This window comes from Pelecanus crispus, chromosome 26, assembly GCF_030463565.1.
Source record: "Pelecanus crispus isolate bPelCri1 chromosome 26, bPelCri1.pri, whole genome shotgun sequence".
NCBI lineage: Eukaryota > Metazoa > Chordata > Aves > Pelecaniformes > Pelecanidae > Pelecanus > Pelecanus crispus.
Genome location: NC_134668.1, coordinates 2,539,371 through 2,551,596, shown reverse-complemented (window position 1 = coordinate 2,551,596; position 12,226 = coordinate 2,539,371). Strand labels below are relative to the sequence as shown.

Genomic DNA, 12,226 nt, shown 5'->3' with positions numbered 1-12,226 from the left:
TTTTGTCCGTATGGCTTTTTACAAAAGCTCCGTCTCACCCCGCTGGGTGCTGGGGCGGGGTGGGATGGTGACGGTGGCGCTGGGGACAGCAGGGGACCGAGGGATGGCGGAGCCGGGCATGCCGTCACCCCGAGGGCCACCCTGGTCCCCTCTCTTCCTGCTGGGTCTGTCCAGCCACAGCACCACGGGTGGCCCCAAATGTCCCCATCCTGCCCCGAGCATCCCTGTCCCGGGTGATGCGTCCCTGTGTCCCCCCCGGCTTGGGGACGTGTCCCTGTGGGGCCTTGTCCCCAGGTGCGCTGGCCCCAAGGGCACCTCAGGGCTTCCCGAGGCCGGGGGACACGGGGACAGCGAGGCGGGGACAGGGCAGCGGCTGCAGGGCCGGAGCGGCGGCGGGAGGGCAGGATCGGGCCCTGAAGTGGCAGGGCTAGACCCCAGCTCCAGCAGCCCCCGGTGCCGGCATCCCCCCCGCTCCGGGCTGTCCCCAGCACCCTCTGGCCCCAGCGCGACTCCAGCATCCTCCAGCATCCCCGCTGCTTCCTCCGTCCTGCCATGCCTCCGGCATCCCGGCTCCGGTGTGCCTCCAGCACCCTCTGGCATCCCGGCTCCGGTGTGGCTCGAGCGTCCTCCAGCATCCTAGCTCCCGCCACGCCTTGAGCATCCTCCGGCATTCTGGCTCCGGTGTGCCTTGAGCATCCTCCGGCATCCCAGCTCCTGGCACGCCTCCAGCATCCTCCAGCATTCCGGCTCTGGTGTGTCTCGAGCATCCTCTGGCATCCCAGCTCCAGCATGCCTTGAGCATCTCGTGGCATCCCAGCTCCCGGCATGCTTCAAGCATCCTCTGGCATCCCTAGCTCTGGTGTGCCTTGAGCATCCTCCAGCATTCCGGCTCCTGGCACACCTTGAGCATCCTCCGGCATCCCTAGATCTGGTGTGCCTCCAGCATTCCGGCTCCTGGTGTGTCTCAAGCATCCTCTGGTATTCTGGCTCTTGGCACATCTCGAGCATCACCTGGCATTCCAGCTCCAGCGTGCCTTGAGCATCCTCCGGCATTCCGGCTCCTGGCATACCTCGAGCATCCTCCGGCATCCCGGCTCCTGGTGTGCCTCAAGCATCCTCTGGCATTCCAGCTCCTGGCACATCTTGAGCATCACCCAGCATTCCAGCTCCAGCACGCCTTGAGCATCCTCCAGCATTCCAGCTCCTGGCACACCTCGAGCATCCTCTGTCATTCCGGCTCCGGCACGCCTTGAGCATCCTCCAGCATTCCAGCTCCTGGCACACCTCGAGCATCCTCTGTCATTCCGGCTCCGGCACGCCTTGAGCATCCTCCAGCATTCCAGCTCCTGGCACACCTCGAGCATCCTCCGGCATTCCAGCTCCAGCGTGCCTTGAGCATCCTCCGGCATTCTGGCTCCTGGCACACCTCGAGCATCCTCCGGCATCCCAGCTCCAGCACGCCTCGAGCCTCTTCCCGCTCCGGCATCTCTGCTCCGGCCACCCCGCGCTGCCGTGCCCATCGCCCGGCCGCCGTGGCCGGGCCCGTGTTGGTACTTTTCTACCCTGCGGTAACGCGCCGCGTCCCACCCGCTCGCCGCTGGCCCAGCTCCACCTCGCGCCCACCCACCCACGCATGTGAAACGAAGCGCCGCCGCTAACGAGCAATTAATAAACCGTCCGCCACCACCAGCCCCGGCCCAGCACCCTCGGCCCGGGAGCGGGGCACCCGCCTCGACCCCAGTGGGGGGGTGCCGGGGGGCCAGGCCGGCGGAGTCCCCCCGGCTGGGCGGGGGACAGAGGGGGTGGCACGGCAGGATCGGGCCCGGGGGGGCTGAAGCCTGGAGGTGGGTGCTGCCCCCCAGAACCCAAGGGGGGTCCCGGCCCCCCGTGCCCCCCCCGGCGCGAAGGCAAGGAGGAGGCGGCGGGGAGAAGGGATCCCTTTAATACCGGCTGAGGCGGGGGGGGTCCCCGCGCCCGCCCAGGCGCGTGCACGCGTGCTCTGTGTGTATGCACATGGGCGTGCATGCGAATCACATGTGCAAAGTGCGTGGGCGTGCCCCCCCCGCCCTGTCGTGTCCGTGTGTCCACGTGTGTGTGTGTGTGCAAATGCCTGGGTCTCCCTGACGGGTGCATGTGTGTGCACACCCCCCGCCGCCACGCGTGTGCAAGCGTGCACACCAACCCGCCTGTGCGTGCACACACGCGTGTGCTGGGCAGGGTGCAGCTCCCCGTGTCCCTGTGAGCAGCGGGGCCGCGTGTCCCCCAGCCCGGGGGGGTGGTGACAGCGGGGTGGGCAGGGGGGGTGGCCCTGGGGACGCCCCAGGGCTGGCAGCGAGCGGGTGCTGCTCGGTGGGTGCTGCTCGGTGGGTGCTGCTCGGTGTCCCCAGCGTCACCCGCCCTGGGGACCCAGGGGGGCGAGGGGACAGGGTGGGCAGCCTGGCTTGCCGGTGTCCCCAGAGCCCCCCCCACCCCAGTGGGGACCTGCCTGCGGCAGTTAAAAAAAAAAGGAAAAAAAAAAAAAAAAATCCTCCAGAAGCCCCAAAGCAGCCGTCGAAATCTTAGAAAACGCTCAGATAAAAAAAATATTGCGGCGTTCGGCTCCTTCGGCCCGGCCGCGGCCTCGCTGCTGCCGCCGCTGGCACCTGGGGGCGGGGGGGGGGGGCCACGCTGGGGGACGGGGTCCCTGCGGGGGGGTCCCTAGGGCGGGGGTCCCTGCCCCGTCGCCAGCAATGCCAGCGCCACGGCCCCAGTGCCCCCCTCGCCTCGCGCCCCTGTCCCCTTCCCTGGCACAGTGCCCCGATACCGCCACGGTGGCCCAGTACCCTCCCAGTGCCCCCCCAGTGCCCCAGTACCTCCCAGTGCCCCAGTACAGTGTCCCAGTACCCCCCAGTGCCCCAGTATCCCTCCAGTATCCCAGTACAGTGTCCCAGCACCTCCCAGTGCCCCAGTACCCCCCAGTGCCCCAGTACCCCTCCAGTATCCCAGTACAGTGTCCCAGCACCTCCCAGTGCCCCAGTACCCCCCAGTGCCCCAGTACCCCTCCAGTATCCCAGTACAGTGTCCCAGCACCTCCTAGTGCCCCAGTACCCCCCAGTGCCCCAGTACAGTGTCCCAATACCCCCCCAGTGCCCCCGTACAGTGTCCCAGTGTCCCAGTACCCCCCCAGTGCCCCAGTACAGTGTCCCAGTACCCCCCCGGTGTGCCAGTATAGTGTCCCAGTACCTCCCCAAGCACCCCAGTACAGTGTTCCAGTACCTCCCAGTGCCCCAGTACCCCCCCAGTGCCCCATTACAGTGCCCCAGTACCCCCCAGTAACCCCCCAAGCATCCCAGTACAGTGTCCCAGTACCTCCCAGTACCCCCCAGTGCCCCCCCAAGCACCCCAGTACGTACTACTGGCTGCCAGCAGCACCCTTGCCGGCGCCGTCCTTCGGTGCTATATGGGTGCCCTCCTCGGCCAGGCTTTGCTGCCCGTCCCCGCGGGTCCCTGCGGGCGCCGGGGGGCAGGGGGTGAGCGCAGCCCCCCCCCCCCACACACCCCACAAGCCGTCCCAGCACCCCCAAGCTGCAGCCTCAAGGGGCCAGGGGAGCGTTAGGTTGGATATTGGGAAAAATTTCTTCATGGAAAGGGTGGTCAGGCACTGGAACGGGCTGCCCAGAGAGGTGGGGGGGTCCCCACCCCTGGGGGGGGCTCAAAAAACGGGCAGAGGTGGCACTGGGGGCCATGGTTTAGTGGGCATGGGGGTGTTGGGTGATGGTTGGGCTGATGATCTTGGAGATCCTTTCCAACCTTAGTGATTCCTGGTTTTACTTCCATTATAAATGATCCAGCGCCCAAGCCAGGAAAGATGCAATTCCTGCTCTGCCCTTAGTGGGTTTGGTGGTGGCCCTGGCAGTGCTGGGTTCATGTTGGGCTGGGGGCTCTTCAAGGGCTTTCCCAACCCAAACCATTCCATGATTCCGTGATTCCATGAACCCCGCGGGCTCTGGGCGCGTGGGGCAGAGCCGGGGCGCAGCGGTACTCACGCTCGCCGGGGCCGGGGCCAGCCTCGTGCGTGGCCAGTGGGCACGTGCCGCCGGGGCTGTGGCTGTGCTCGGTGTCACCGCGGTGGCAGTGGCCGGGGCCGTGCTCCGTGCCGGCGGCGACCGCCTCCTCCTCCTCCTCGCCCTGCGCCTGCTTGCACAGGTGATGCTCCACCATCATCTGCAGCTCTGCTGGGCAGGGAGCGGCGCTGGCAGGGCAGGGGGACGCGGGGGGCAGCCGTGACCGTCCCCACGCTCCCGGTGACGCCGGGGAGATGCAGCCCGGCAAGCTCAGCGGTGGCTTCCTAACCCCTCGGGTGGCATTTGCCGTGCCTGGACGCCGCGTGCCCACGGCCACGCTCCTGCCCCGGCGCACGGCCGAGCGGGGCCGAGGCCGGCGCGAAGGCGGTGGCATCCCACCCGCCCGTCCCCCCCCCCAAAAAAATACCTTTCATGGTTGGGGTGGTGCGGGAAACCTTCTTCCTCTGCCTGGGCGACATGGCCAGACCCGACTGTGAGGGAAGGGGAGGCGCGTGAGCAGGGGCGGGGGGCACCCGGGGGTGCCCCGAGGGGCTGGGGGCTCCCCCGCAGCCCCCCAGAGCAGCACCTACCTTCAGCAGGGGGTTGGGCAGCCGGTCCTCGTCGATCTCTGGGGGGGCAGCGGTGGGGAGGGGGGGCAGAAGGAGCCGGAGGTCAGCGGCGGGCACGGGGTGCTGGGCTCCATCCTGCACCCCCCCACGTGAATCCGGCCCCGCTGGGTCCGTCCCGTCACCCGTGGGTGCTCGGCGTGGCCGTGGGTGAGGTCGGGACCGTCCTTGCCCCCCTTCCCAGCATCACCATCGCCCCCCGTGCCACCACCACGGCAACCAGCGCCCCGTCCCCTGCCCAAACGGTGGCGGGGGACGGCGGCCGGCGGTGGCTCAGCCCTGTCCCCGCGCCGGGGTGGCATCCCTGGCCCCCGGGCCGCATCCTGAACCCCCCCCCAGGGCGACGCTCAGCCCCGTGGAGCCGGGTCATTCGCAGCCGGAGCCGCTGGCAGAGCCTGGCGGTGGCACTTGGGGACGGAGCGTCCCCAAAGCAGGGGACAGACGAAAGCACCCAGCTGGGGGGGCCGGGAGGCCGCGGCACGGCCGTCAGCGGGGTCACAGCCCGTCCCCAAAGGCCAGACGCCGGCTTGGGCCAGCGACCGAGGAGCGCTTAAATGTCACGGCTGGTGTCCCCTGCCAGCAGTGGTGGCCCCACGCCAGCGTCCCCGCTGTCCCCAGCACGGTGTCACGGGCAGCTGCTTCCCCCGGAGATGGATGGGCTGAGCAAGACCCGGGGTCAGATCCTGGAAACGCAGCCCTGGAGCGGGGAGGGCAGGGGCTGAGCCGGGGCGGAGGGGGGGACACGCGGGGACAGTGGCGGGGTGGGGGACGGGGGGCACGGGGTGCTGCTGCGCCAGCTTGCGGGATGAGTCCCGCTGCAGCCAGGGCGCTGTGGTCCTGAGCATCACGCGGGGCGGGGGTCCCGGGGTGGGCTGGAGCCCAGGGTGAGGGGGGGGACGCGCAGGGACCCACCTGGGGACGACTGGTCGCTGCTCAGGACCAGGTTGGCCGGAGTCGGTCGGCGCCTCCGGATCTGGGCGGGGGGGGACGACACAGGAGAGAGTCAGGACCCGCGGCTGCACCCCGAGCCCCATCGCGCCCACCCGCAGCCCCCCCGACACCGAGACCCCCCCGACGTCCTCGTCCCCGGGGCGCTGGTGGCCCCGAGCCCAGCGGCTCCCGTGGCCGGACACAAATGTCTTTTAAATCAACGTCTCCCGGCCAGCCCTAACGACAGCCGGGAGCTAATTATACCCGGGCCGCGCTCGGGGACACCGGTGCGGTGCCATCGCCGCCGCCCTGCCCCTCCTCCGTGGGCGCAGCGTCCTTGGCCAAGGTCACCTGGAGCATCCCGGGCTGCTCCCGCCCCACGTCCCCCCCTCGCTGCCTTCGGGGGGGTTTCGTGGCCCCGTGGGAGGATTCGGCGGCCGTGGCGTGGCCGGGTGACAGCGGTGACAGCGGTGACAGCGGTGACACTGCGCCCCGCGGGCGCTCCCTCGCCCCCTTTCCCCACTGACCCACTAACTGAGTTGCTCTGAAAACCGAATTTCCCAGCGAGGATTCCCTAATGAGGCGGGATGCCTAATGAGATGCTGATGAGATGCTAATGAGGCGGGCGAGCGGCCGGGCGGGCGGAGGGAGCCCCCCCCCCCCCACCTCCCCCGGCCCCAGCCCCCCTGGCCCCCCGGCACATCCTCGCCGTGTCGGCCCCGTTGCCATAGAAACTCGCGATCTGGATTTTAAACTGAGATTAGAGGGAGCTGGGAATCGCCGGGAATCGCCAGGAATCGCCCTCTCCCTGCCAGGGACCCGCCGCCGAGCCCCCCGCTCCGGGGTCGGGGTCCAACCACCCCCCCGCCCCTCCCCGACACCCAGCGATGGGGCTGGGAGGGGCCGGGACCCCCGGGCAGGATGCGGCCCCACAGCCCCCAGGGCCGGGCGCTGGGGAAGCCAGAGCCCCCCCCGGGCTGCTCCAGCCCCTCCGAGACCACCCCCGCGTGTGGGGCAGGGCTGTGCCCCCCGGCACGGGGACGGGGTGGGGGACATGGGTGTCACCCGCTCCAGGTCACCCAGGCGGAGCTGAGCGCCCTGAGCTGCGCTGCCCTTCCCGCTCCGGAGCTGGGACCAGGCGGCCGAGCGGCTCCCGGCCTGGCGAGGGATGCTCTGGGCTCCCGCCATCGCTCCGTCCCTCCCGCCATCGCTCCGTCCCTCCTGCCACTCCACCATCCATCCCACCACCCCTCCCGCCATCGCTCCCGCCATCGTTCCGTCCATCCCGCCATCCCTCCCTCCATCCCGCCATCCCTCCCACCATCGCTCCGTCCATCCCGCCATCGCTCCCGCTACCCCTCCCTCCATCCCGCCATCCCTCCCACCATCCCGCTACCCATCCCGCCACCCCTCTGTCCCTCCCGCCACCCCCGTGCCATCGCTCCATCCCTCCTGCCATCCCTCCCTCCATCCCACCATCCCTCCCTCCACCCCTCCTGCCATTGCTCCATCCCTCCTGCCATCCCTCCCTCTGTCCCGCCATCCCTCTGTCCCTCCTGCTGTCCCTCCTGCCATCTCTCTCCCTCCCTCCCACCATCCCTCCATCCCTCCCACCATCCCTCCATCCTTTCCTCCCTCCCACCATCCCTCCCTCCACCCCCCCTGCCATTGCTCCATCCCTCCTGCCGTCCCTCCGTCCGTCCCTCCTGGCGTCCCTCCGTCCCTCCTGCCATCTCCCTCCCCCCCAGCTCGGCCGGCCCCGCGCTCTCCTGCCGCCGCTATTTTTAGATCAATCTCCACCATCGATTAAGAAGTGCCAGGGCGGAGAGCGGCGGGAGCCCGGCCCCGGCAGCCTGCGGCGGGCACGGCATGGCGGGGGCTGCTCCCTCCTGGCCCGGGGGGCAGCCGGGATCGGGGACCAGGATGGGATTGGGGACCAGGACGGGGATCGGGGACCAGGACGGGGATGGGCGCAGCTCATCTCTCAGCGTGACGGAGCAAACGCCCCCGGACTGTCCCCCGCAGCCTTGGGGCCACGCTGCGCTCCGGGCGGATTTGGGGACCCGGGCAGAGGTGCGGGACAGAGCGCTGGGCCAGGCCTGGCACCCGTGGGTGGCAGCCGGGAGAGCCAGGGCAGAGGGATGCTCTCGGTGGAGACGGGGGCCGAGGAGCTGCAGGACCTGTGGGGACACGGGGGACCTGAGGGGGTCTGTGGGGACACGGGGGACCCAAGGGGGTCTGTGGGGACACGGGGGACCCATATGGGGACACAGGGGACCCGAGGGGGTCCGTGGGGACACGGGGGACCCAAGGGGGTCTGTGGGGACATGGGGGACCCATATGGCGACATAGGGGACCTGAGGGGGTCCGTGGGGACGTGGGGGACCCAAGGGGGTCTGTGGGGACAGGGGGGACCCATATGGCGACATAGGGGACCCGAGGGGGTCTGTGGGGACATGGGGGACCCATATGGGGACACAGGGGACCTGAGAGGGTCCGTGGGGACGTGGGGGACCCAAGGGGGTCTGTGGGGACATGGGGGACCCATATGGGGACATAGGGGACCCGAGGGGGTCCGTGGGGACATGGGGGACCCAAGGGGGTCGGTGGGGACATGGGGGACCCATATGGCGACATAGGGGACCCGAGGGGGTCCGTGGGGACATGGGGGACCCATATGGGGACATAGGGGACCCGAGGGGGTCCGTGGGGACATGGGGGACCCAAGGGGGTCTGTGGGGACACGGGGGGCCCATATGGGGACATAGGGGACCCGAGGGGGTCTGTGGGGACACAGGGGACCCATATGGGGACACAGGGGACCTGAGAGGGTCCGTGGGGACGTGGGGGACCCATATGGGGACACAGGGGACCTGAGAGGGTCTGTGGGGACGTGGGGGACCCAAGGGGGTCCATGCGGACATAAGGGACCCATATGGGGACACAGGGGACCCGAGGGGGTCCGTGGGGACATGGGGGACCCGAGGGGGTCCGTGGGGACAAGGTCCTTTCGGAGGGTGGGGCGGGACAGCCTCGGGGACAGCCCTGCAGGACACGGGGCCACCGTGCCGCAGGCTGGCAAGGGGCTGGCGTGGCCGAGCCCCCCGTCAGCGCGTGCCCCCGACCAGGGGACCCCCCGCCAGGTCTCTCCCTGCAGGGACACCCCGAAAACGAGGAGCTGCAAACCCAGGGAGGGGACATCGGCGGCGGCACCCGCTGCCACGGCACGGGGCTGGCTGCCGGGGTCCTGCCGTCCCGCCGAGCCGGGCTCCTCTGGGTGGGGAAACTGAGGCAGGGACGGGCAGGGGGGTCCCCAGGGCAGGGTCGTGCCCGAGCCCCCCGCAGCGTGGCTGGGACGGGAGGAGGGACGCGGGCACCGCTGCCGCAGCCGGGGCGAGTGCCGGGGGTCCCGTGCCCACCGTCTGGTGGCCCCCCCGGGCTCTTGGCCTGGCTCCCGGGGGGCCGAGCTGCACGAGCCGTGCGGCAGCCCCAGATGGTGCGTGGCCGAATTTAGGGGGGGCGAGAAGCTCGCCGGGGGGGGGGGGGGGTGGCCTGCGCTCGCCCCCGCGCCGCTGGCACGCAGGGGCTCCTCGGCCGGGAGCCACCCGCCTCCGGCGACCCCCAGCCTGGGGGGGGGGCACACACACAGGGCTGGACCCCTGGCTGCAGCCCCCCCAGCCCCCCCGAGCCCCCGCAGAGCCCCCCACGCCTGGCGCCCGTGGGGACCCCGGTGCTCCCCAGACCCCCCCGTGTCCCCCGCAGCCCCCGGGGCCGGGGGGCGCGGCGGGAGGGGGGTGCAGCGGGCAGGGCGACGGGGGTCCGGGGGGGGGGGGGGGGGGCTGCGGGCAGCCCCACTGCGCCCCCCGGCCGGGTCCCCCCGGGGCCCCGCCGCCGTTCTGGGATCCCCTCCAGCGGGAGCAGGGGTTGAGCAAGGGCCGGGGGGCCCCGGGGGGGGCTCGGGGGGGGTTCAGGGGGGGGGCCCGTAACCCTACACCCCCCCCCCGCGGCTCCGTGCCGAGCCGGCACATGGCCCTGGCCCCGCCGCCCACCCGCGGGGCCCGGCAGCCCCCGGCCCACGGCGGGGGGGGTGCGCTGGGGGTGCGGCGGGGGGGCTGCGCTGGGGGTGTCCCCGCCGCGACCCCCGCTACCGGGCAGCGCCCGCGTCCCCCCCGCCCCGCAGCCGTCCCGGGGTCACCCGGCCCGCACCCAGGGGTGCTGGCACCGCCCCGGCCCCGCGGTGGGGGCACCGGGGCTGCTCGGTGCCCCCCCCCGCCCCGTGCCCGCAGCCTCCCGCACCGCCCGGTGCCCCCCCCGCAGGACCCCCCGGCTGCCCCCGCGCCCCCCCCAGCCCCGGGACCCCCCTCCCGGACCCCCCCCACCTGCTCGGCCGCCTCCGGGTCGAGGTGCGGCTCCAGCAGCGGCACCGTGAACTGGATCTTGCGGGGGCTGTTGGGCTCCATGGCGGGCGGCGGCTCCGGCGGCTCCGGCGGCTCCGGTGGCTCCCGGCCCTGCCCCGGCCACGCCCCGGCCCCGCCCCGGCCCCGCCCCGGCCCCGCCCCGGCCACGCCCCGGCCACGCCCATGCCGGGCGGTGGGAGCCGCCGGGACAGACGCAGGGACACCGGGGGCGGACAGTGGGACCGTGCGCCAGGACAGCGGGACGGACACATGGACACAGGGACGGACAGACGGACACAGGGACGGACACACGGACGGGCCCTGGGACACAAGGACGGACACATGGACACAAGGACGGACACACGGACACAGGGACGGACACATGGACACAGGGACGGACACACGGACACAAGGACAGACACACGGACGGGCCCTGGGACACAAGGACGGACACATGGACACAAGGACGGACACACGGACACAAGGACGGACACATGGACACAGGGACGGACACACGGACACAAGGACGGACACATAGACACAGGGACGGACACACGGACACAAGGACGGACACATGGACACAGGGACGGACACACGGATGGGCCCTGGGACACAAGGACGGACACATGGACACAAGGATGGACACATGGACACAGGGACGGACACACGGATGGGCCCTGGGACACAAGGACGGACACATGGACACAAGGACGGACACATGGACACTGGGACGGACACACGGATGGGCCCTGGGACACAAGGACGGACACATGGACACAAGGACGGACACATGGACACAAGGACAGACATATAGACACAGGGACGGACACATGGACGGGCCCTGGGACACAAGGATGGACACATGGACACAGGGACGGACACACGGATGGGCCCTGGGACACAAGGACGGACACATGGACTCAAGGACGGACACATGGACACAGGGACGGACACACGGATGGGCTCTGGGACACAAGGACGGACACATGGACACAAGGACAGATACATGGACACAGGGTCGGACACACGGACGGGCCCTGGGACACCAGGACAGATGCATGGACAGAAGGATGGACACACGGATGGGCCCTGGGACACAAGGACAGACACATGGACACAGGGATGGACACACGGATGGGCCCTGGGACTCAAGGACAGACATATGGACACAAGGACAGACACATGGATGGGCCCTGGGACACAGGGACAGACAGACAGACACAAAGACCGATCCCAGGACACAGGGACAGACATGCGAGCACAAGGACGGACACACGGGCAGACCCCAGGACAAAGGGACAGACACACAGGCACAAGGACGGACCCCAGGACACAAGGACGGACACACAGACAGACCCTGGGACACTGGGACAGACAGATGGACACAAGGATGGACCCCAGGACACAGGGACAGACACACAGACAGGCCCTGAGGCAGACAGAGAGGCAGCGGGACAGACAGTGGGACAGACAGTGGGACAGATGTCGGGGCGTAGGGGCACGTGGACAAAGGGACGCCGGGCCAGACACATGGGTGACACATGGACACAGGGACAGACACACAGGCAGGCACACGGACACACAGCCGGACTGACAGACGCCTGGATACACACCCAGACACGGCGACACATGGGGACGCCTGCAGGGACAGACAGACGGGCAGTGGGACAGTCAGACACAGGGAGATGGACACCAGGACAGACGGACACAGGGACAGGCAGCGATCGGCGCATGCTCTTGCACACCGGACACAGTCGCACACACGCACGTGCTGACAGACACGCGTGTGCATGCACATGCGCACCCCATCATGCAGACGAGCGTGTGTGCACACCTGCAGATGCGTGTGCGTGCACATGCAGGCACCCTGACACGTGCACCCCACACATGTGCACCCACACACATGCTCCCCACACATGTGCACCCCACATGCACGTACCCACATGCATGCACCCCACACACGTGCGCCCTACATGTGTGCACCCACATGCATGCACCACACACACACGTGTGCCCCACACACGTGCACCCCACACGTGTGCACCCACATGCATGCACCCCATACACATGTGCCCCACACACGTGCACCCACATGTGCGCTCCACACGTGCACCCACATGCATGCACCCCACACACGTGCACCCCCCACACATGTGCGCCCCACATGTGTGCACCCACATGCATGCACCCCACACACGTGCACCCCACACGTGCACCCACACGTGTGCAC

The 12,226-nt window shown here is 70.0% G+C and overlaps 1 protein-coding gene across 1 annotated transcript; it reads right to left on the bottom strand.

Moving 5' to 3' along the window:
- Positions 1 to 3,391: 3,391 nt before the first annotated feature.
- On the bottom strand, positions 3,392 to 10,059 carry PPP1R1A (protein phosphatase 1 regulatory inhibitor subunit 1A). Its single transcript, XM_075725082.1, has 6 exons — positions 9,979 to 10,059; positions 5,582 to 5,642; positions 4,634 to 4,671; positions 4,471 to 4,534; positions 4,026 to 4,211; positions 3,392 to 3,486 (listed from the first exon to the last, which is right to left on the bottom strand). Exons 1-6 carry the CDS (start codon positions 10,057 to 10,059, stop codon positions 3,392 to 3,394), a joined length of 525 nt encoding a protein of 174 aa, XP_075581197.1.
- Between the last annotated feature and the right edge of the window lie 2,167 nt (positions 10,060 to 12,226).

Excerpts from the sequence above, each read along its gene's own strand:
- PPP1R1A (XM_075725082.1), bottom strand. The coding sequence starts at position 10,059 with ATGGAGCCCAACAGCCCCCGCAAGATCCAGTTCACGGTGCCGCTGCTG. Across the intron at positions 5,643-9,978 it reads ACCCGGAGGCGGCCGAGCAG|ATCCGGAGGCGCCGACCGAC; the intron begins GTGGGGGGGGTC and ends CCCCCCGCCCAG. Across the intron at positions 4,672-5,581 it reads CAGCGACCAGTCGTCCCCAG|AGATCGACGAGGACCGGCTG; the intron begins GTGGGTCCCTGC and ends CTGCCCCCCCAG.